This window comes from Arvicola amphibius, chromosome 15 (genome assembly GCF_903992535.2).
Source record: "Arvicola amphibius chromosome 15, mArvAmp1.2, whole genome shotgun sequence".
Taxonomy (NCBI): Eukaryota; Metazoa; Chordata; class Mammalia; order Rodentia; family Cricetidae; genus Arvicola; species Arvicola amphibius.
In genome coordinates this window covers 49,214,058-49,239,007 of record NC_052061.1, presented here as the reverse complement: position 1 = coordinate 49,239,007, position 24,950 = coordinate 49,214,058, and the positions used below count along the sequence as shown (strand labels likewise).

At 48.7% G+C, this 24,950-nt stretch overlaps 1 protein-coding gene across 1 annotated transcript in view; it reads right to left on the bottom strand.

The window, feature by feature from the left end:
- Positions 1-21,483, bottom strand: part of Spire2 (spire type actin nucleation factor 2) — a 33,894-nt gene extending 12,411 nt beyond the window's left edge. Inside the window, exons 1-4 of the mRNA XM_038313209.1 lie at positions 21,244-21,483; positions 17,495-17,516; positions 8,390-8,433; positions 1,980-2,336 (exon numbers count right to left, since the gene is read on the bottom strand). Coding sequence (XP_038169137.1) covers positions 1,980-2,336; positions 8,390-8,433; positions 17,495-17,516; positions 21,244-21,483 — 663 coding nt within the window. The remainder of the gene's footprint in view (positions 1-1,979; positions 2,337-8,389; positions 8,434-17,494; positions 17,517-21,243) is intronic.
- Positions 21,484-24,950: the final 3,467 nt, after the last annotated feature.

Genomic DNA, 24,950 nt, shown 5'->3' with positions numbered 1-24,950 from the left:
ACTCCCCGTTGCCCTCCAGATTCCAGTTCACCCAACACCTCAGGACCCCTAGCCAAGTCAGGAGCCCACCTATTCTCTTGGCATGTTCATGGCTGTTTCTCTACACATGGCCCACACAGGGGTCACCAAGGACCTGTCTCTTAGCAGCTGTGTGTGCTTCCTAGGCTGCTGTTCTAAGTCTGGAGCCCAGCACAGTATAGCAAGTGTTAGTCTTCAAGTATGGGTGGGACTGAAGGTAGGTAGAAGACAGGATGAGCTAACCAGCAAGTCCTAGGAGGCAGTCCAGATATGAGATGCTAAGATGCCAGGGACTCAGGCAACTGGGAATTTGGGGAGAAATGCTGGACTTGCTGTCTTGATGGTTTGGGGTCTGGGTGGCAGCCTGGAGTTTCTGCTCACATTAACTCCCCACTACAGAGATGCATCCGTCCTGCAGCCGCTCCACCCTAAAGGGACAGAACTGGACACTCTAGCTTTCTCTAAGCTACTTGCTAAGCCGTTTTAACACACTGTAGTGTGGGATTCCCAAGGCAAGGAGCAAAGAGGATGACTCTCCTGTCCTACTTAGAATAGCTACACTGGACCCTGCATACCTACTTCTGTCCAAAATCGCCAGCCCAGACTAGCCCAGATGTGTCTGTCCAGGAGCCTGTATCCCCAGCACCCATCCCGTGACTCTCTCTGGGATCAGTGGAGGGTCATGTAGAGGTGTGTGCTCCTGCTAAAGCTCATTTGTCTGGATAAGGAACTGATTCCAGCAACAGAACAGACTATGTTCCAAGAAGGACAAAACCCCAAGGACCACAGGCCAGCCACAGGGAGCACAGTCAGAAGAGTGTCTCTGAGATGCCAGGGAGGAGCTGAGAGAGAAGGTGGGGATGGATGGTGCACTGAATACTGGGAGCCAAGAGGAGAACCTCCCAAGGTTGGCAGGTGAGAGTTACAGGGGAGGATCAATGGGTTCAAGCTGGGTCCCAGATTCCATTACTCAAACATCCCTGAAAGGCTGTGCAGGCTCCAAAGGGTCAGGATGCTAGTAGCTAGGACCTTTCTAGGCTACAGAAAAATAGATGTGGCACAGGAAAGGGCAGGGTGGAACCAGAGATCAACATCAACTAACTTAAAAATTAACTTCTGCTACCTGAGCAAGAGAGAACAACTTGAACCTCACCTGACCTCTTCCAAGTCCCCCTATCATCAATGGAATGTTGACGGGGGCCCTGGACAGCCTACTTCACAGGAAAAAAAATGGTTCTCTTTAAGGAGTAGCGACTCCTCCCAGGAAGAATGGAGACAGCCGAAAGATGCCAAGCCCTAACCCTGGGTTGGGAGAAGTCGCTCAGGAGCCGCTGTATCCTAGACAGGCTCTGACACTGGGATGAGGGACCCTAACTCGGAGAGCATCTGCTCATTTGTAAGATGGAAGGAAGTAGGACTGTGGCAAGCACAGTCAATGCCCCGAAAGGTTCTCTCACCAACCCACCCCAAATCTCCAAGTCCATGGGCCTGCCTGCCTGTGTGGTTCTGCAAGGGAAGAGGAAGGGGTGGCTGTCTTTAACATCACATTTTCAGGAGGAACCGGGGCTGGGAGAGGCCAACCAGTGAGCAGTAAGCAGAGCTCCCTCTCGCAGAGATGAAAGTGGCCTCAGGGAGGGTAACGGCTAATTTCGAGGGGACATTAATGTGCAGTAGGCTAGGAGCCACTCCCTGATTCCAGTCTGGAAACCCGGCGAAAAGAAGCCATGAAGTTAAAAATGTATGAATCATTTTGGACAGTGCCCAGCATGTGGGGAGGGGGAAGTTATGGGTATTCCTAGGAAGGTACAGTCAGGCACCAAAGACCTTAACCCCTGTTGGACGACTGAGGACGGCCCGCTCTCTGCCTCCATCCGTCCCCACCCGATCTGCACCCCAGCCCCATTCACCTCCCTCCATCCACCCAGCACCAGCCCTTCCACTTGCAGCCCTATCTCACTCACCTCCTTGGCTTCCCTCACTCGGGCCAGGAAGGCACGAAGCTCCAGTGTCTCCACAAAAAGAGCCCGGCACACAGCCTGGTAGTGGGCCTGTGCGCCATGGGGGTCGGTCAGGCGCGAAGCACACAGCCGCATGGCCTGGGCAAAGGTGCGCACAGCGCGGGGGCCGCCCTCAGTTTCCTCCTCCTCTTCGGGACCGCCATAGCCCTCATCTGCTGCCCCGCAGCTGCTGTCCTCACAGTCGCTGTTGGCCATGAGGTCGATGAGTCTCTCCAGCTGCGGGCTGAGCTCTCGCTCCTCACTCTCATCTAAGCCCCAGTCCAGTGCTCGGTAGATCGCAAAGCCCAGTGACTGCACCATCTAAGGGACAGATAAGTCACAAGGTCACCCGAGACGGCACTCCAAGCCACAAGGGCACTGGGGCCCGCAACCAGCAGCACCCACCATCACAGAACAGACAGCGATGCCAGACAGAATGACAGGCAGGGGGAAGAGAACACAGTACCACTTACAACAGTGCTACAGAAATATCACCTCTAGGGGCTGGAGAGATGGCTCACTGCTTAAGAGCAGTGGCTGCTCTTCCATAGGGCCTGGGTTCAATTCCCAGCACCCACATGGCAGCTCATCACTGTCTGTAACTCAAGTTCCAGGGGATCCAACACCCTTACACAGACATACACTCAGGCAAAACATCAATTGATGAATACCAGATTAAAAAAAAATACCACCTCTTTGCCAGAAAGGAATCATGGCACAAACAAAATATGAACTACTGTCAAAAAGATGTCCCCCAAAGAGCACAGTCACTTTGGAAAACAGGAAAAGTCTTACCAATATGCACTGAGCCCTTCCCTTCCCAGGTATTTAATCTAGAGAAAGGAAAAGTTCATCCACTACTCATGTGCATTTCATAGTAGAAAGACAGGGGTGTGCCCACAATGGGGCACTATAAAACAGGAAACAGACACACACACACACACACACACACACACACACACCACAGACCAGACGAAAAACCTTTATGCAGTGTGGTCCCACTTGCATGACTCTAAGCAAGCTGAGCCCATCCACGGCAATAGAGAAGCTAGCAGCTCCTGAGCCAGGGCACAGTTGGGATGGGAACGGAAAGGACTTGTCTTGACTCTGGTGCTGACTGCACAGTATGTATGCCCCCCCCATATATAATATATATATATATATATATATATATATACACAAATAGGAACGAGATAATCCAGGTAAGCATTAGTTTCTCATGTAATATAACAGGACGGCTCGCATCAAAGGAGAAAGACCAGCTGACTGAGCAACTGCTGCCGTGATGTTTCTTAACCACTGTAGCTTTGGGGGCTGGGGATTTTCTTTTTATTTTTTAATCTTTATTTTGTAGTGCTGGGTACCAAAGCCAGCGCTTCACACATAACATGAGAGCACTCAATCACTATATCACACCCTGGTCCTAGAGCTTGATTCTTAGATGTCCCCAGAGGCCCGTGTGTTAAAGCATTAGTCCTCGGCTGGCTTCCACTGGGAACTGGCAGGAACTCTTAAGAGGTGGTAAGAGGTGGGCTTGCTGGGCATGGAGCACACATTAATTCCAGCATTTGGGAAGCAGAGTGTATCCCAGACCAGGATGGGCTACATAGTTAGACCCTGTCAAAAATAAACAAAGAGGTGGTGTTGAATGGGAGGTCTCCTGCTCACTGGGAGGAGCTGTTAGAAACCGGCTTGCAACTTTCCTTCTTTTCATACCCAGCCAAGAGAGAAGCAGCCTTCTCCTCCGTGAAACCCTGCTATGGCAGGTTACATCACCATATTCGCAAAGCATTAGAACTAAGTGGCTGTGAACTGAAACTTCCAAAACTGTGAACCAAAATGACCTTCTACCCCTGTGGAGCTTGAACCAGAGCCGTGTGGCGCACTGAATACACACTCTATCGCTGTGCCACAGTCCCAGCCAAACCTCACGTTTCTGATTATCTAGGGAGTTTGTTACAGTAATGGGTGACTCACAGCATTATAAAGACAGATGGACATTTGTGCTGACCAAAAAATTATGTCATGCTGAGCAAACAGCTCACGCCTTTAGTCCTAGGCAGAGCCAGAGGAGCTATGTGAGTCTGAGGCCAGCCAGGGCTACTCAGTTAGACTGTGTCTCAACAAGAAAAATACTTTGTTGTTTGTTTATTTATTTATTTATTTATTTTATTTATCTATCTATCTATTTATTGAGACAGGGACTCTCTGCCTGGCTGTCCTGGAACTCAGTATGCAGACCACACTGGCCTCAACTCACATAGATCTGCCTACCTCTGCCTCCCAAATGCTAGTGCTCTCAACCACTGGCTCAACTCTCCAGCACTATTTTTCTTTTTCTTCTCTTTCTTCCTTCCTTCTTTCCTTCCTTCCTTCCTTCTTTCTTTCTTTCTTTTTTTTCTTTTTTTGTTCTTGTTTTTCAAGACAAGAGTTTCTCTGTGTAACCCTGGCTGTCCTGGAGCTCACTTTGTAGACCAGGCTGGCTTCAAACTCACAGAGATCCGCCTGCCTCTGCCTCCTGAGTGCTGGGATTAAAGGCATGAGCCACCACTGCCTGGCTCTTGTTTGCTTTTGAAGGTAGTAGTATCTCATGAAGTTTATTCCTGATCCTCCTCCCTCCCTCCACTTTCCCAGAGCTGGAATTACAGGCCTATGCCCATCTAGTTGTTATTTGAGACAGGGTATCTAGGCAGCCCTCGCTGGCCTCAAACTCATGATCCTCCTGCTTCAGTCACTTACAGGCCTGCTCTACCATATCACAGCCAGCCCCACCTGAGGGCACATGATGAGCATTAGGGCACTGAGGACACGGGTCAGGCCCTGGGGACTGGTGGAGCTCACTGTGAGAGACTCTTGGGGCTTCAGCCGACTGAGCTTCCTGAAAGTTTCCACAATACCCATTTTTAGACAAGGTCTTGCTATGTAGCCTTGGCTGTCCTCAAAGTTTTAAGCCTCCTGTCTTAGCTCCCCAAAAGATTATAAGCATAAAAATTTCATTAAAATATGAATTTTTTTATTTTACTTTTACTGTGGTGTATGGGTGTTATGCCTACATGTAAGTCTGTGCCAGGTTTCCTGGGACTGCAGTTACGGACACTGTTGCTGCCATGTGGGTGCTGAGAATCAAATCCAGATCATCTGGAAGAGCAGCCAGTACTCTTAACTGAGGATCAATTTCCAGTACTACTGAATGGTTTTCATATTTTCCTTCTTTGAACAGACTGTCTGGGGCTGGAGAGATGGGTTCTCTGGTTAAGAGCATTGGTTCCATTTCCAGCACCTGCATGGCTCACAACTTTCCATAACTCCAGCTACAGAGGATCCAAAACCCTCTGATGAATTCCTCAAACACCAGATATGCACATAGTACATAGACATACATGCAAGCAAAATAATGGAGAGGTAGATAAATACAAAAAACATATATGTAAAGTATTTGTTAAGAAGAAAGAAAAGACTATCAAAGGCACATACATATAAAATCAACAGCTCTACTCTGTAGACGCTATGTAAAACTCATCCTAGTTAACCTCAACAACCCATGACCCAACCTCCCATCTCATATACAGAGGGACAGAGGCAGAGATATGTTAGGCCACTTCATCACAGCTAGAAGCTGGCCAAGCTAGACCTTGAAGTTGGGTCTGTGCTATGCTCTAAGCTTTCTGTTATACTGCTAGGGTAAGAGGGCATTGTTTTAGAAGATAGACCCAGAGCCTCATCAGGAGACTGTCCACTTTCTGGTACCACCTTGCCCCAGTGGCCTCTTCCACTCGTTTCCGGCGAGCAAGGTATCCTAGGAAACCTGAGATAAGGTCTCTGGGTCCTACAGGGACATCTCAGCAGATGCTGGAGCCTGAGGGGTCTGGGGAAAGTAACCCTTGACTCAAGAAGAATAAAGTCACAATGGACCAACGCCTGGCCCACCCTGGGGGCTGCTCTCACCCTAGTTTTATCTGCTTTAAGCAGGCTAAAGGCATAGACTCCCTTGGTTACAGAGCATGACACCAACATCTAGTGACTAGTCACACCGGACAGGAGGCAAACAGCAGGGTTCTGGCCAGCAGCCAGGATGGAGTGCCCAGGGAAACTGGGGACTCCAGAGACTATCTCAGGACTGCTCTCGGTGTGACAGTGGAAAGGGAAAGCTAGCAAGGTAAGGGGACAGATAAGTGGAGAGGTCACACAGTAGATTCTTGTGTTGTAGAGGTAGATGCCAGGCAAGAGCAAGGTGGTCCAAGATCTCCAGTGTGCCTCATAGCTCTGTGATGCTTGGTGGTGTGGCAAAGTCGCCAATGGAAATCACAGGACTCCATGGAGAAAGACAGACTGAGAAGCAAGCAGGAAGCCCTCCTACCCATCCCAGGGCAGCCTGCAGAGAGGTAACCCAATCCATCCAGGCTACGCACCCCACCCCCTGCCCAGTGCTGGCCTACACGGCAAGAAGGAAGGGGAAGAGTTAACTCCAGCCAAGCCTCTTATCTGATGGCTTCCTTGGCAAAAAGCTTTTCTGTGCCTCAGCTCACTGGAAACTTTCTCTGGAACACAAAGAATGCTTTCCATTAGGAAGAGCCTGGGCGACTGCCCAGTCTCAGGACCTCCAACCTGCAAGTTCAAGCATGGCCATCAGCCTGGAATCTGAAAGCAATTAGAGGGGCTGCCTAGGCAGTTCATGAAACCTAAGTGTCCAGAAGGAAGCTCAGACTTGGAGTGGCTCCCTCGCCCTATTTCCTGGGGAGGGGCTTTCAGGTTAACACCTGGGCCTCTGAGAACAGTCCGTATGAGACTCCTTCATTCACAGCTTTCACAAGCATTCTTGTGGTGGTGTGTAATCCTAGCAGCCTTTCAGTAGTAGGTAGCAGTTTCACCTCTGTGAACTCTGGAAAGCAAGGGTCAGCTGACCTCCCAGGCCAGCAGACCTGGAGTTGGAGAAATAAACTATCTACAGCGGAGTTGGAGAAATAAACTATCTACAGCTGTGTGTACAGATAGCTGGCAGCCACACGACAATGCAGATGCACTAGAGATACAGCTGTTCTTCCCCAGTTTCTAGCTACCTATATCTAAAAGTACTGTCTTCACAGAGCTCCTCAGTGACACTCGGCAGTGCTGCTTAGGCGGCAGTGTTCCACAGAAGCAGGGATACACTGTCACTGGCACTGAGAAGTATGTGTAGTGATAAGATGCAGTGCCAGCTGGGTGTGCTGGCACACGCCTTTAATTCTAGCATGTGGAAGCCAGAACCATGTGGATCTGTGAGTTCCAGGCCAATTTGGTCTTCACAGTGTGATCTAGGACAGCCAGGGCTAGGTAAAGAGATTCAGTCTCAAAACAAAACTCAAATAAATAAATAAATAACAAAAATGTAAGAAAGTATGTAATATGTTTCCCTTTGAGGCAAGATCTAGGTAAAGAAGTTAGAGGAAGCAGCAGCAGCAGCAGAAGCAGGGGCAGCACATGATGGAAATCGTCCTGTCCAGTCTCACCTCTCCCTTGAAGAGCTACCATGCTAAATAAATACAGAAACACAAAGGTTTCTTTCCTCCCTCCCTTTCTTTATATCTCTTCTTTGTTTTTCCTCAAAGCTTCAGTCTCCCAAGTAGCTGGAATTACAGGTATGTACCATTGCATCCAGCCTGTAAATTATTATTATATTAAAATTATGCTTTGAAAAGGCAATAAAAGGCAACATTTCAAAGAACAAAAACATCAGGGCAGGCAGCATGCCCTGGAATTCCTCTCTCTGGTTCTGTTTGTTGCTCAGATGGTGCTCTTTTCTGGTCCCCAAAAGTCCCTTCTCATCCTAGAATACAAGTGGTCTCCACTCTTGAATACCTTTTGGGAAACAAGTAGAAGAAACAGAAGTTCACTCATTTAAAAAAAAAATTGAAATAAAGGCATTTAAGAGGGCTGGAGAGATGGTTCAGAGGTTAAGAGCAGCTGGGCAGTGGTGGCGCACGCCTTTAATCTCAGCACTCAGGAGGCAGAGGTAGGAGGATCTCTGTGAGTTTGAGGCCAGCCTGGTCTACAGAGCTAGTTCCAGTACAGGCTTCAGAAAAGAACTACAGAGAAACCCTTCTCAAAAAACCAAAGGGAGAAAAGAAGGAGGTTAAGAGCACTGACTGTTCTTTCAGAGGTCCTGAGTTCAATTCTCAGCAACCACATGGTGGCTTACAACCATCTATAATGAGATCTGGTGCCCTCTTCTGGTATGTAAGTATATATGCAGAGCACTCGTATATAAAATATAAACAGATAAATAAATAAATAAATAAATAAATAATAAAGCAAACTCAACCAAAGAAGGAAATAAAAATTTAAATAAATAAATAAACAAATAACTAAATAAATAAATAAAAATTGCTTTTCAATACCTGGGCTTCTGAACTGGCTGGTAGCACCACCATGGTCGTAGGTTCTGTAAGAGAAAACAGTCACGATTACGTTGGAAGCCCCAAGACCCCTCCAGACAATGTGCTCTCTCCTTCTCCCTCTGCCCCACCCTCACTAAAACACACAGCACATCCCCCAAAGGAACACCAGAAAGCTCATAACAGGCTGAGATACCTGGCCCCTTGAATGGAATCCCCAAGGCCTAGCTAGCCTAAGCCAGCTCTGGGCAGCGTTCAGGCTACAGAGCACAAGTGACGTGAGCCCTGCGAGCTGTCCATCCCCTGGTCCACAGCAGCATCTCAGAGGAGAAAGCCAGCATCGAGGGACGGTCAGCAAGACTGTGTGTAATTCCAGGTTCTGAAAGGGAGCTGTTCAATTGTCTCTGCAGGGAAGACCCATCATCTGAAATGGGTATACCGCTTCCCTAGAGCCAGATACAGTAGGGAGATAAGAAACCTTGGCCCGATGGGTAAATAAATCCACTCCTGAGACAACCCCTTGGTTTGGGGTTTTTCCAAAGGCACCTCTCAAAGGAGTCCCTGGATTAAAGGGCAGGTGGAAGCTGTTCTCTGCATTTGATTTACTAAACACATCAGTAGTAAATGCCAAGAAGCGAGTCCACATTTTCAAGGGCTTACTCATGTGGCTCAGCCACAGCACGAGGGGGGATAGCTCTGGCACCCACTTCTCAGATGAGCACCCGAAGGCAAAGAGTGAAGTCCCTGACTCCAAGGCATCACAGCCTGGTGAGTGGTGGGGCTCAAGGGGGCAGGCGAAAGAGCTGAGAATCTGCGCTACCAGCAACTCCCCAGTTACCCCACTCCCCAGGCCTCCCTTAATTACGTATAAAGGCAGAACCATGCAATGATAAGAACTACAGCTTCCTTAAGTTCTAGGATGAAGTAAGACATGAAAAATAACAAACCATAAAATTGCCTGCTAGGTAAACCTGCTAACTCCACAAATATCGTCAAATTGCATCAAGAACCAGGAAGATTGCCAGAGATAGCGACTGTGAGATCCATTAAAATAATGGAGAACAATCCCATCCCCCAACATCCGCAGGGCAACAAGGAACGTGAACTCAAAGAGCATGCTCTTGGAGGACGTGTAGTCCTAGGGACTCTGTCCCCAGCCCACTTTGGATGTTTAACAAAACTTGGTAGCTGTGACTGGATTCAGACACTAAAAAGATGGAGAAAAATTTGAGCAAGAATAAGGGTACTTCCTGGAAAAGGTCAGTGCTCTCAGTCAGGGGGTTATGAAGGTAGGGCAGGCTAGTGGAATTTAGCCAGTTCTGAGCACAGTCAGTGCTGGTCTGGTCTTCAGCTCTGAGCAGCTTTCTAGTCAGAATTTTTTATTTATTTATTGTTTTTCCAAGACAAGATTTCTCTGTGTAGCTTTAGAGCCTGTCCTAGAACTCGTTCTGTAGACCAGGCTGGCCTCAAACTCATAGAGATCCACCTGCCTCTGCTTCCTGAGTGCTGGGATTAAAGGTGTACGCCGCCATTGCCCAGCTTTCTGGTTTGAATTTTTTTTTTTTCGAGACAGGGTTTCTCTGTAGCTTTTTTAGAGCCTGTCCTGGAACTAGCTCTTGTAGACCAGGCTGGCCTCGAACTCACAGAGATCCGCCTGCCTCTGCCTCCCAAGTGCTGGGATTAAAGGCGTGCGCCACCACCGCCCGGCTGGTTGGAATTTTTTAAAAGACAACGTCTCATGGCCTTGAAAGTCATTGTGTAGCTGAGGAGGACTTTCAATTTCTGAGTTTCTTGCTTCCATCTCCCCAGTACTGGGATTATAGATGCGTGCAAACATACCGTGTTTACGCGGTGGTGGAGACTGAACCCAGGGCCTCCTTCCTATGTAAGTACTATACCAACTGAGCTATGATCCTAGCCCATGGGGAGAATATTTTTAATGCTTAAATAGTCAATGTTAAGTCAGGCGGTAGGGGTGCACACCTTTATCCAAGCACTCGGGAGGCAGAGGCAGGAGGATCTCTGTGAGTTCGAGGCCAGCCTGGTCTACAAAGCGAGTTCTAGAGCAGCCAGAAGTAAACAGTGAAGCCCCGCCTCAAAAATAAATAAATAGTCAATGTTAATAAGAAATGTGCCAAAATTGTTTATGAATTTAATTATGCATCAAGTTGCAAAGATTTAGAGTATGGCTATTGCTGTTTTTGAGATAGAATATTACTGTCTAGCTCAAAGTCATTACAATGTTCCTGTCTTGGTTTCTTGAGTGCTGGGATTACAGGTACATACTACTATGCCAGGGGAGTCTTGGGTTTTAATGAGCAAGCTATGGCTTTGTGAGGTTCTAGGATGACAGTGACCGCCACACAGCCAGAGGCCAAACCTAGGGATAATATAAAAGTAACAAATGTTAGTGACATTTTCAACACTGTGTGGCTGAGTGCTGAGACAATGAGTGGGCACCGTCGCACCTGGCTTCTAAGAAGACTTCTCTACATATGAAGAAACTGGAGCCCAGGCAGACTAAGAATTTTACTTGTGATCATACAGATGATAAATGCTGGGGCCGGGCCAAGGAGTTCCCGTTATGTCTGAAATGTTATGCCGCGGTGGAGGCAGAAGTGGGACGCCAAGTTTCTATGAGCATCATTTCTGCTAAGGGCTCAGACTCAGCTTAGTGCTCATGTCCCCAGAAGGGTATCCTTACCCTGAACAGAGAACAGCCATTCCAGGTTCTCTTGTTAAAATAGCAAATGAGGAGAAATCAAGGGCTGGGGAGCTTTCCTGGAAATAAACCTCTGTCATGGAAGTATGACAGCAGATCTGGAGACTGCCTGTGGCTTCCATAGCCCCACTCCCTCCTACAGAGAGACTTCCATGGAAGGTGCATCTGCTACAGAGCTTGGCAGCTGGAGCCACATTTGCCTCCTGGGACCCAGCTGTCCTCCAAGAGATTGAAGTCAGGTTCTGACCAGACCACGGTTATGGGGCAAGTGTCTGATATCACTTTGCCACCCACGGGACAGAAATGGCACCTTCCTGCCTAACTTATGGCATCACCTCAAAGAAGAAGTGAGGTAACAGATGCAGAGACGTTTCCTGAGGTGTGGACTGCTCATGCAGTCATACAGTAGGGTGAAGAACCTCCTGACTCTGACTTCTTTGGAGGCTTAAGGGCACGGGCAGCGTTAGCTATCCACTCTCCATGATATAACCCCTCTTCACTCAGCTAAAGGGGACTTTACACATCTTAGGAAGGCTTTTCCCTACACAAGACATTCCCCACCCCGAGTCCAGACTCTGACGGTGACTGAAAGCTGAAGAGCAGAGCCTTTCTAAGTCCAAAGACTTCCTGTCCGCATCTCAGGCACAGTGTTCAGAAGTCCCTATATGGCCAAAACACAGAGTAGAGGGGCATGTGCAATGAAGATATAACACACACAGTTCCAGGTGGACAGGGAACTGGCCACAGCCCTCACAAGTCAATCTGCCAAGTCCCGTGAAGTTATACATTCTCTCACCTGATTAACAGGCCAGCCTTTAGAGGGCACCCCCATGCATCACAATACCTACAGGAACACTACAGATAGACACACACGGAGGGCATCCACACCCAGGACATTAGGTGTCACTAAAAAGAACAAGGTGGCCAGGAGGGGTGGCAGATTAAGAAACCAGATCTGGGAGGCTGAGGCAGTAAGACTCCAAGTTTAAGGTCAACCTAGGTAACATAGAAAGAAAGACCCTGTTCCAAGAAAATAACCCAGCAAGATGTCTTTTGTATGTTGAGTTGATCCAAGACCCCCACTCAGGGGGGAAAAAAAAACTAGAGCAGCCTGAAGTTAGGAGGAAGTACACAGGCCTGAGTGCTTGCATGTGCAGGAGAGCCTCACGTCCGCGGCAGCCTGCGAGAGGGAAGAGGGACATCTGGGCAGTGACATGGCCTCCTCCAGGGCCTTTCCCTTTCAACTTTCTGGATCTGAGCACTGGCTGCTCTTAGAAAGGTCTCATTCCAGTCCCGGCACTCACAGGACAGCTCACAACCACCTGTAACTCCCGTTCCAGGGCATTCAGTGCCCTCTTCTGGCTTCCATAGGCATCAGGCAGGCACACGGTACACATACATGCATTCAGGGGAAACACTCATATGTATAAAATTTAGAAGGAAACATTCTGAATTTGAAATTATGTAGGGAAAATTGAAAATACAGCCCCTACATATCTCCTAGGTCAGGGTGCAGCGTCCAGCCAAGAGACTGTGGAGTCAAAGGTCATGTGACTGAGTGGTGGCAGTTCCCGCTCACACAAAAGTGATGTGATATCACTTACCAGGGAGGGCTTGTCAGATTGAGTGGAGACACACCCAGTGACTGGCATTTAGTAAGTGAGCCACACACACAGGCGGGCGGCTTCCACTGTCAAGAAAGGAACTGTAAAACTGAGTTGTGACCCAAGTCAAGCACCAGCCTTGGAAACTGGTGAAAGCCAGGATAGAGAACCACCCACAGGAAGGCACGGAGGCAGACACTGTGTTTGCTTAACCAACAGAGTTCTGTGGGGCAAAGGGACACAGGTGTGTCCTTCCTTCTCTTCCACAGATGGGTGGTGGCTCATCCAGGACCGAGAACGGCAGGCTTCTCTAGGCACGCGCGCACACACTGCCCACACACCACTCCCAGGAAGTATCTTCCTACAGCAGGAGCACAGTCCACCAGTGGCAGGTCTGGAGGTGACCCGTATCAGCAGGCCTATATCACAGTGTTAATTGGCAGTGCTGATATCAGAGCCATATCACGATGCTGAGGCCTGCCTTATAGGTCAGCAGGACATGATGAAAGTCAGAGCGGGAACCAGAGGCATGGAGGGGTGACACTTACTGGGTAGCCCCTAACTTGCTCAGCCTGCTTCCTAACGGAACCCAGGACCACCAACCCAAGGCGGGTCCCACTCATAATGTCTGGGACCTCCCCTACTGATCAAGAATTAAAATGTCCTAGGCTTGCCAACAGCCCGGCCTTATGGAGGCCTTTTCTTTTCTTTTTTCTTTTTCTTTTTTTTTTTTTACTATTTATTTATTTGTTTGTTTGTTTTTCCTGAGACAGGGCTTTTCTGTGTATTCCTGGATGCCCTGGAACTCACTCTGTAAACCAGGCTGGCCTTGAACTCACAGAGATCTGACTGCCTTTGCCTCCAAAGTGCTGGGATTAAAGGTATGTGCCACTACAGCCCGGCATCAAAGGAGTAACTGGGGTTGGTATACAGTGGTAGACAGCTTAAACAGCAAATACAAGGCCTTGGGTCCCATTCCAATCTTGCACGTGAACTCTAAGCAAAAGCTAAATTCTAGCAAATAGCATCTAAGCTGAAGTATGTAGGGGGAATATCGACCACCTCCTGGAACTACATTAAAAATAAAAAGGAAGAATGAAAGCTCTTGATGGAAATACACCATGTACACATTTGAAAATTTCACAGTGAGGGACTGTAGATATGGCTCAGTGGTTAAGAGCATTGGCTATTCTTCCAGAGGACTCAGGTTCAATTCCCAGCACCCACATGGTAGCTTAAATCTGTCTATAACTATAACTGACACCTTCACATAGACATATACGCAGGTAAATGAATGCACATAAAATAAAAATAAGTAAATCATTTAAAAATATAAAAAAAGAAAATGTCATAATGAATTCCATTTTATGTATAAGTAATGTGGAATCATTTAAAATCTCTTTTTAAATGGGACATCTGATACTAGATGCTAAGAATGGAATTGAACGAAGGTCCTCCTACTTTCCCCTCTGTGGTTAGAACAATGACCCCAAAGCTGCCCATGTTCTAATCCCCAGGACCTGTGGATGTGCTGCGCTATGTCGTAGATGACACAGGGCCGCTAGAAGCTAACCTGAAGGTAGAGATTATTCTAGATTTATGGCGTCTTAAACTGGACGCGACTATACTTGTGTTAAGCCAATTTAAGGATGTGTTGCAAAGCCATAGGACCCTCATACATTCTCTTTTAATTCTCTTCTTCCTTCCCTGGGGAAAGGCCGCAAGCCCACTGTCCTGGAATAAAGTAGGATTCAATGGTCTGAGAAATCAATGGCTGAACTTCCTCCAGAAACTCTGGTCTTTAAGCTGGTTTGCCTAACCAGCAGGGTGTCATCTCCAGGCAGGAAGGCCATCCCCCTTAGTGCTGTCTTACCTACAGAACTCCCCCTTAACACTGTCTTACCCCATGAGGAATCATCTAATGACCAGAGCAGAAACCCTAGCACTTCTGTTCACACGGTCTACATCCTGGGACCAGAACTCCCACTATGAAAGGCCGAGAGGCCCTTAGCTGTGCCCACCACCTTTAACACACCTGTGCCATGGCAGACAGGGAAAGGATTCTCTGGGCACCAGGCTGGCAGCAGATGAGGGTGGAGGAAGTTCAGGGCCTTGAACATGGCAGCGAGGCTGGCTGGGGCTGTACCTCTACTACAAGCGGAGCCATGTAACTTACACAGAGACCCCACAGGCTGCTTAAGACTTGAGGCTTCCTCCTTCTAGAAGCACACTGAAAAGCAGGCAAACAAAGGTGTGGGCTAGTATCCCTGACTTCAAGTATCTCGAGGACTTCTGGGCAACCAACCTTGGGCACAGGAAGTATCGCAGGGTGAAAATACACCTGAAAAATTGCCTTCTTGCTGGGCATGGAGGCACACACATTTAATCCCAGCACTTGGAGCTAGAGGCAGGCGGATCTCTGTGAGTTCGAGAACAGCCTGGTCTATAGAGTGAATTCCAGGACAGCCAAAGATACACAGAGAAACCCTGTCCCTTTGTGTAAGGTCTAATTCAGAGGTGAAACCAAATTGGAAAAGCTATACACAGACACACGCAGCTCACACCCACACCAGAGTGGCCAGGCATCCTGCCACAACCCCACAGCATTCAGGGATAGAGCACTGGCTGTCAGGAAGCACACAGGGAGCCCTTTGCAGAACTGCATTCCTCAGGCTGAAACCCACATTTGTGTCAAGGGTTCATTTGCATGGACCCTGAACACTGCATCCCAGGTTGGATCTGGCCAATGTACACAAAGGTGTGGCAGGTGGATACCTGCTGCTGTGCCACAGGCCAGGGCTCCACTTGGGTGGTGTGCTGCAAGGCTACAGAAACATAAACACGAGCTCTGAGGCAGGTGCAAGTCATGCCCGCCTCACTGACTTTGGGCTTCTCTTCTGTGACCTTCGGTTTCTTCTTATGCAGCGCGGATCTCAACAGGATGCTCAGCAGGAAGAGGAAGCCCAACACTGCTGTGCATTTGCCCTGGGAGCACCTCTGAACAGACTCCAGTCGCCCATCCAAAGTAGCCTGGTGTTAGCCCCACCGCAACTCAGCCCAGTGACCTTCACCGGGCACAAGGGGTGCCTTGTGGTGGGGTGGACAACGCAACTGTGGCAGGAACCACGTGGGAAGGACCTAGCTCAATAAACATGTGTCAACCACAAATATTCTGGTATCCAGGAGACTCTGGAAGGGACAAATTCCCTCCTCTGCAAAGGAATGTCCCCTTCCTACTCATTTTTGGGTACCCTCGGGATGACTGGACAGAGTCACATGCAATACTAAGCTGTTTAAGAAGAAAAGCCAGCTGAACAGACAGCCCTCGTCACTTGTGAGCTCAAGGGCTTCAGTAGCCAAGAGCCAGGTTGTGGCTTCTCAACTCCAGTGTTCCAATGACATTTCTCAGGAGCCAAAGATCTACTTTAGCTCAAATGGGAGCATGGGGCCGAGAGACAGACAAGTGAGCACCTAGTTTAAATAGATGGCCCATTTACACACGCAGTTACAGCAACAAGCTGCACAGGCAAGGCAGAGGGAGAGAACCCTGGCTGTGCTTCCTGGACACTATCTCTCACCAGCCCACGCTGCCTCATTCCAACCTACCCAACTCGGCTCTGTGACATGCAAATGCCTACTCTTTAGTACTGTTGGGCAATAAGAGTAAAAATATACAGGCCGGTGGTGGTGCATGCCTTTAATCCCAGCACATGGGAGGCAGGGGCAGGTGGCTCTTGGTGAGTTCAAGACCAGCCTGGTCTACGGAGTGAGTTTCAGTATAGCCAGGGCTGTTCCACAGATAAACCTTGTCTTGAAAAGCAAAAATGGCCAGCCTGGTCTACAAGAGCTAGTTCCAGGAGAGGCTCTAAAAAAGCTGCAGAGAAACCCTGTCTCGAAAAACAAAAAAAAAAAAAAAAAAAAAAAAAAAGGAAAAAGGGAAAAATAAAAGAGTGAAAATAAGATTGTAGTTCCATAGACACCATTGCCAGTCCTAGTGCAAACTGGAAATCAAGGCTACAACACAAGCCGGGTCGGAAGGGCCTCACATCCATGCAGGACCAGCTGGAATGGGAAGCTAAAGTTACTGGGGTTCTATTGCTGGGATAAACCACCTTGGACAAAAGCAGCTTGGGGAGGAAAGGCTTTATTTCAGCTCACAGTTCTATATGATCATCCATCACTGAAGGAAATCAGGGCAGGGAGTCAAGGCAGAGCCCAGCGGCAAGATCTGACCCGAGGCCATGGGGGAGTGCTGCTTACTAGCTTACTCCCCAAGGCTTACTCAATCTGCTTTCTTATAGAAACCAGGACCACCTGCTAAGGGTTGGCACCACCCACAATCAATCACTCATTAAGAAGATGCCCCATAGGATTTCCCACAGGCCAATTTGATGGGGCATTTTCTTAGCTGAAGTGCCCTCTTCCAGATGACTCTACCTTGTGTCAAGTTGACAGAACTAACCAGCACAGTTACACAGCGAGGTAATGGACAGGCTGGGATATGTGAGAGAGTCTCTCTCTCTCTCTCTCTCTGTCTCTCTCTCTCTGTCTCTCTCTCTGTCTCTGTCTCTCTCTCTCTCTCTCACACACACACACACACACACACACCTGAAAATAGAGAATTGTGTGTACATGGGCAAGAAAAAAGAGCAGGGAGGTAAAGGGAGAAGAGACGGCGTAACCACTCACTCCCACTTCGGAGGAGGGTGAAGGATCCTGGCCCAGCCCCAGGTCTAGCCTCCACCTTTCTACATGGGTTTCCTGCAGGAAGAGATGACTAACCAGCACATTCAGGCTGGTGGGCCTGGAAGTTGCAGACTCCACCAGGCTGATGGCCAAACCCCACTTAGGAAGTGGTCATGCTCCTGAATAAATGACCTTGGAGCTTGAGACAGACAAAGGTCACTGAGAACACTGTGGGTCCCTGATCACTAACCAAACTCCATTTAAGGAATTGGCTTTGTCCCAGAAAACACTCGGACTGGACACAGGTGGCACATACCTTTAATCTCAGCACTCTGGAGACAGAGGCAGGCAGATCTGTGATTTTGAGGCCAGACTGGTCTATAGAATGAGTTCCAGGACAGCTAGGGCTACACAAAGAAACCCTGTCTCAAAAAACAATAAATAAATACTCTTTCCTAAACACAACTTTAATCCCAGCATTTAAGAAGCAGAAGCAAGTGGATCTCAGTTAGTTAGTTGAGTTCAAGGTCTGCCTGGTTTACAAAGCAAGTCTAGGACAGCCAGGGCTACACAGAGAAATTCTGCCTCAAAACATCCAAAAAGAAAAAAGAGGGTCACTCTTCCCTCAAAATACAGTTTAAGTCACTCTACATGTTTCTACATGTCACTCTACTTGCTCACACTCCACTTCCCACCAAATGCCTCAGTCAATGGTTAAAAGCATCTAGTGTTCTTCCAGAGTCTAATTCCCAACACCCATGTCAGATAGCTCACAACGTCCTGTAACTCTGGCTCTAGAGGGCATCCAACAACTGTGGGTTCTGCAGACACCTCCTGAACTCAGGTATGTGTGTACACACACACACAAAATTAAAAAATGATAAAAATAGGCTGGGCGGTGGTGGCAGAGGCAGAGGCAGAGGCAGGCAGATCTCTGTGAGTTCAAGGCCAGCCTGGTCTACAAAAGCTAGTTCCAGGCTCCAAAGCTATAGGGAAACCTTGTCTTGAAAAACCAAAAAAAAAAAAAAATTATATAAATAAATATTAATTTAAATAAGTCAGGTATAGTGGCAATTTTAGCACTTGAGAGGCTGGGGCTGGAGGGTCTTGAGTTCCAGGAACCTGTCTCAGGTATGTGCACACACACACACACACAAACACACACTCTTCTAGGGTGAAGAAAAAAGTCTTCCATGAAGAACTGTATTTGGATCTGCAGTATCCATGTAAAAGCTGAGTTTAGCAGAAGGGGCCTATGGCCCCAGTGTTGGGGACATATACCAGGTAGCAGCCAGTCTAGCCAAAATGGTGAGCTCCAGGTTTAGTGAGGTTCTCAAAAAATCTAGTGGAGAATAAGATCTGCATGGCTTAGAGACTGACCTAACTAGGTGACAACATCTAATGGACCCAACATCCGATTTGGCAGATTAAGAAACTCTACAAGCATCAAAATAAACTCAAATGCTGACAAGAAAGTATGAGCATTTTTCTGACAGCTACTTCAGGAATAAACTACACAAGATCCTTTAGGGAATTCACTAGACTCTCAAGTCCTCCAGAAAAATGCTGCGCTGGCTACTTCCAGAGGGGTGGCAAAGTTTCAGCTGATTTATGAAGTTCAGAGATTGTTCTGGTAAATACAGTTGTTTTTTTTTTTTTCTCTTGTTTTTTCAAGACAGGGTTTCTCTGTATAGCTCTGACTGTCCTGAAACTCATTCTGTAGACCAGGTAACCTTGAACTCATAGAGTTGGAGGCCAGCCTGGTCCACAGGGTGAGTTCCAGGACTGGCTCCACAGCTACTGAGAAACCCTATCTCAAAAGACCAAAAAAACAAACAAACAAAAAAGAACAAAGGAACCAACAAGGCCCTATAGTTCCAGCATCATGTGGCTTAGTGGGAGGATCACTTGACCTCAAGAGTTCAATCTCAGCCTGAACAGCAAGATCCCATCCAGAAAAAGCAAGTCATAAGTCTCATTGACCTTCATGAGGTTTGTTTACCAACACATCCAAAGGTGTGCTGCATAGAATGTGAAATTGGACCCCATGGTGCCACACACAGGTTGGTTCCTCTCCCCAATGGTCACCATGGAGTGCATTCTCTGAACTTTGACCCAGCAGGAGGCTGGAAACAATAAGGCAGTAAAGACACAGCTTGTGGGGAGGGAGGGAGTGGAGAACAGGCTATGACTGTTCTTTTTGAGGGACCCAACAGGAGCTCAGCTTGGATGGTTCACAGTGCAGCCCCCAACTATGACAGCAAGCCACTTACAACCCTAAGCCTCAGCTTCCTTGTCTTTATCATCAGAGGGCCAGACGGAGCAGGCTCCCTGCAATCCTGCCTTGTTCTGCAGTGCTGGGAGCCAGGTCCTGGGTTATATTTTCTACAGTAAGGAATGGAGTAGGTACAGGAACAGTCTTGTAAGGAGGTTAGAGCCTCAGAAGTAAAGCTCCATGAATGTGCAGGTTGCAGGGTCCCTGCCCCCGCCCCAGGTCAAAGCAGGTGGTGGTGGGTGCACCTGTCCCTTCAGGCCAGACTTGGGAAGATGAAGCAATACAGTGATTCTGAGCACGAGCACCAATTTAGGCAAATTATGCCACTCTCGGAGTGAATGTGGCCAAGGTTAAATCAGCCTACCTGAGTGCTGGGCTTATTATCTCCCTGTGAAATACATCAGTGCTTTTGTGCAAAATTTAACAACTCGAAACTGTCAGGCAGGGGTGTGGGAAGGAAGGAGCTGGGTGCAGGCTGGGAAGGCCTGAGGAAGTCGTGATGGCTCCTGTATGTGCAAAATGGGCCCTCCGTGTTACAGAAGCAGCTCTTGTCCATTGCTTCTGTTTGGCTTTGCTTGTGATTCCTAGTCCCCCGCAGATGCCTGCTCGGGGGAATTTCTGCAAGCCCACAGCTCTCAGTGTTGGAGAGAGGCCAGCCTTCATTCAGCAAACACACAGAGCCTGCCTTTGTGCTCCCAACGGGGTATCAACTTTTAGGGTAATATCACTGTATGCTGTATACTAGAACTACAATTCTCAGGGGGGTGGAAATAAAGGAGAACAGTAAATAGCCGCTTGAACTCACCACTCTGAGTAGACTTCAAGAATCTCTCAAAAGCTTAACTGTTGGTTCTTATTGATGTTAAAGGTTTATTTTTTAAATCACAAATATACACTTTTCTTGCACTTACAATTAAATCCAGGAAATTAGTATCAGCTCAGTAGACTCAGAGCAAAGGACACCCTACATACACACACACACACACACAGAGAGAGAGAGAGAGAGAGAGGGAGAGAGAGAGAGAGCCACATCTCTATGTAACCTTAAGGTCTGCAGCGTCGCCAGGAGAGTGCCAGCTTCATGGGGAGCAGCAAGGATTCACCCTCAAGCCCTGCTAGAGCAAGGCCGGAGGGCTACAGACTCCCCCAAACCCAGCTTGAAGAAAAAAGGCTAGAGTGAGGCTTCGAAATGCCGCGCTCCAAGACTTAAAAAGATACTCGGGCTTTCAGCCAAAGCCCCTCTCCCTTGGGGAAAGCGTCCTCTGGCGCGAGCAGCCAACCGGCCTCTGGCCGGCACATTAGGAGCAATAGGCTGCTGGTAAGGTTATCCTAGACGGTTTGTGTTGTGTGACGGTGGGGCTATCCTAGGTCGAAGAGGAGACAAGGAGTCCCAGATTCAGAGGGCAGGGTGGGGCCTTCTGGGTCCCACTGAGCACTATCTTTACGCTGATGAGAGAAAGGTCGAGGCCCCGGCACCTGGCACCGGGCGCCCTCAGCGGCCTCCCGCCCGCCCGCCGCGCCGGCCACACCTCCACCCACTCCACTGCGCCTTACCGGGCTCCAGCCGCGCGCCAACCGAGCCGTCCCGGCGCAGGAGGATGTCGGCCGTGTCCCGGATGCGCCGCACGCCCCCCGGCTCGCCCCGCAGCCCGCGGCAGCCCTGGAAACACACGGCCCAGGCCTGCTCCTCGTTGATGGGCTGCTCGTACACCTTCAGCACTTCCTCCAGGGACAGCTCCCACGGCTCCGGCCGCGCCGCGCCCCCCGCGCGTTCCGGTGCTGCTGCGCCGCCGCCGCCCGCCCGGGCCATGGCCGCCCATCATCGCCGCCCGCGCGCGCGGCGGGTCTCCATAACAGCGGGGCGACGCACCGCCGAGCCAGGGGGCGGGTCCCGCGCCGCCCGTGTGCTTTGTCATTCTGGCCCCGCCCCTCGCGAGCAGATGCAGGTGAGGGCGGGGGCTGCCGGAGAGGGAGGGCGTAGACGGTCCGAGAGGCGGGGCCGGACTGGGTGAGAAGGGAGGACTGGGTTAGGGAGGGACGAGCCAGGAGGAGGGCTGGGGGTCAGCTGGAGGGGAGGGTTTACAGGGGCAGAGGACTAAGTAGAACGTGAGAAGTTGGGGGTGGGGGAAAGGACGTTGAGCTTGACCGAGAACACACACATAGACACACACACACACACACACACACACATATGCACACGCGGCACACGTACACTCACCCTCTCCCTTGACTATGGCTCTTTAAAGCAGACAGTGCCTGTGGTGGTCTTTCTGGAAGGCCTGAATGCCAAAGTGACCTTAGAAGGTTACTATAGTGTGATCGACATGAGGATGACACAGGCTTTCCGGTCATATAAATGGCCCTTTCTCTGCTCGAAAGGACCGGCTTTAACCTCTTTAGTGTCTTTAGTGGCAAACAAGGCGACTGTGATAACACACCACCTCAGTCTAGGCCAGTTGCTACAGGACACAGAGGTGGCATCAAGCTGAGCACAGCGCACAGCTTTGTTGAAAGAAATCTCAGCCATATTTGTGACTGTTCAGAGCCACAGAGCAAGAAAATGCAACTGAAAAATAAATGATAATAAGACAATTGGTCTCAGGTCTAGTCACTAGCTAGAATCACCTAGGAAGCTGGGACTGGATCTGACCGAATCTGGAGCGAAACTCTGAATTTGGGGGGGGGGGGTGTCCCTGAGGTTCTGGACATCCAAGGATGGAACCATAGTCCTAAAATAGTTTCAGCTCATTCGAGAGAGACTTGGTGTAGGGGATAGCTGATTGTCTCTTCTAGAGTCTTAATCTTTTTTTTTTTTTTTTTTTTTTTTTTTGCTTTTTTGGGTTTTGTTTTGTTTTGTTTTTCAAGACAGGGTTTCTCTGTAGCTTTGGAGCTTACCCTGAAACTAGCTCTTGTAGACCAGGCTGGTCTCAAACTCACAGAGATCCACCTGCCTCTGTCTCCTGAGTGCTGGGTTTAAAGGCGTGCACCACCACTGCCTGGCAAGTCTTAATCTTCAACTGAGAAAAAAAAACTTGATACAAATGAATTTTTGCCTAAAAGTATTTATAATCAATAGCTAGACAAATCTCAAATCCTTCTCCCAATTCTCAAACTAATAAGACACAACCAATTTACCAGGACTAAAGGAAACTGAAAAAGAGAGAGTTTATTTTGTTCAGAATACACTGTGCAGCCGGGCGGTGGTGGCGCACGCCTTTAATCCCAGCACTCGGGAGGCAGAGGCAGGCGGATCTCTGTGAGTTCGAGACCAGCCTGGTCTAGAAGAGCTAGTTCCAGGACAGGCTCCAAAGCTACAGAGAAACCCTGTCTCGAAAAAAAAAAAAAAAAAACAGAATACACTGTGCAGGCAATCTGGAACTCTGGCTCCTCTCCCCTAATGATCAGAGACTTCAGGGACTAACTCAGAAGGGAACGGTAGGAACCTCCCACAAAGGGTCTTGCTTCTTAGGAGCAAGAGTGTGTATGCCAGTAGTTTAAGGAAAACTCCTGACTCACACAATGCCAAGTGCGGTGACAGGACCCACTGATGAGGCTGGGCTGTTTTTTATTGGCCAGCTCATGGAATGGTTTCTGCTTTTAGAACTGGTGGGGATATGACCTTCTAGGAAAGCCTCAGCCCCAGCTCATCAGAATCTGGAATCATGACTCAGTCAAGGAGTGATCCACCTAGATGCTTTGTTTTCCCAGGAATGATGGATCACAGCTGGCCGTATCACAGTGGGGAGAGTCTCTTAGACCGACAGGGGAAAGTAGGAGTCCCAGTGGATCAGGGATCCCTGATCCAGAGGGCAGTAAGAGATTAGGCAGAAGGCGGGCACTCTATGGGGGAGGGGGTTGGCTGTCTACTGGGCTCCCTCAGTGGTACTGCCCTGCTCTACTTTAAAATACTCATTGTCACAGTCAGTGAGCTGAATGGATAGAGTTGTGGGATATTTGGGCAGAGGAAGGAAATTACCTACGGGGAAGCTATTTAGGATGTAGCAAAAAGTACTTCCTTTTATCACTATAGAGCTCATATGTGAAAGATTCGAGCTGCAGATGTTTGCACCAACCAGTGATAGGTGGTTGGATCACGAAGCCTCTGACAAAACAGGTAGATAATCTACAGAAAGATCCCTGATTTTCTTATGTTATTGTGTGTGTATGATATGAGTGTGATGCTTGGGTACCATAACATGTGTGGAGATCAGAGGGCAACTTTAGGAGGCTGATGGTGGAAGGCACAAAATAATCCCACACTAGTTCAGAATTACATATAGTAAAGGGTTATTTATCTAGAGGAGACTCACAGATCACTGTCCTAGATCACAGTCCTCTGCATGAATGGGGAGCAGCCAGAAGTGGGAGACAGAAGCAAGAGAGTGAGCACAGGCTTGCTATTGGCTGAAGGAGAGGAAGGAGCAACCACAGCAGGAGGTGATTCTCTTTTTCCACTGTGGCCTCCAAGATGGAAGTCAGATAGTCAGGGTGGGCAGCAAGGCTTTCAGCCAGTTCTCCATCTTAACAGTCCTAGAAGTGCAATTTAAATTACATCAGGAAAGTGGTGGAAATGTTTGGTGGTGGACCCCAGTTAGAGAAAGCGGGTCACCAGAAGCAAGTTCTTGAGGACTATGGCGTGTTCTAGGACTCTTTGTTCATCTCTTTCCAGCTCACCATGAGGTGAGCTGCTTTGCTTTACCGTAATACTCTGCTTCACCTCACAAGATTCAGAAGCAACAAAGCCAAGTGACCATTGCCCGAAACCTCTGAAACTAAGCCAAAATAGTTCTCCTTCCCTTAACTTTTTGTTTGTTTGCTTGCTTGTTTGTTTTTAGACAGGGTTTCTCTGTGGAACAGTCCTGGCTATCCTGGAACTCACTCTGCAGACCGGGCTGGCCTTGAACTCACAGAGATCCACCTGAGTGCTGGGATTAAAGGCGTGCCCCACCACCACCGCCCAGCCCTTGAGTTGGTGTTTAAGGAATCGTGTCACAGTGTGTGGCGCGTAGACCCTCGTGCTGTTAAAGCTTTGACTTTTCCTGGTTGGCTGCAAGTGTTCAGGTTCTCGTAGTAAGTATGGGCCCCAGCAGCTGCTTGTCTCCACCTGGAATTACTGTTAGGAGAATCCCTAAGTTCCTCCAAGACATCACCCAGTAATATTTAAAACTGTGGATTACACACGCACACTCAGAAATACACACGCACACACACACACACACACACACATCTTTTTATGATCCCGGGGATTGAAGCTAGGGCCTTGTGTATACTAGGTTA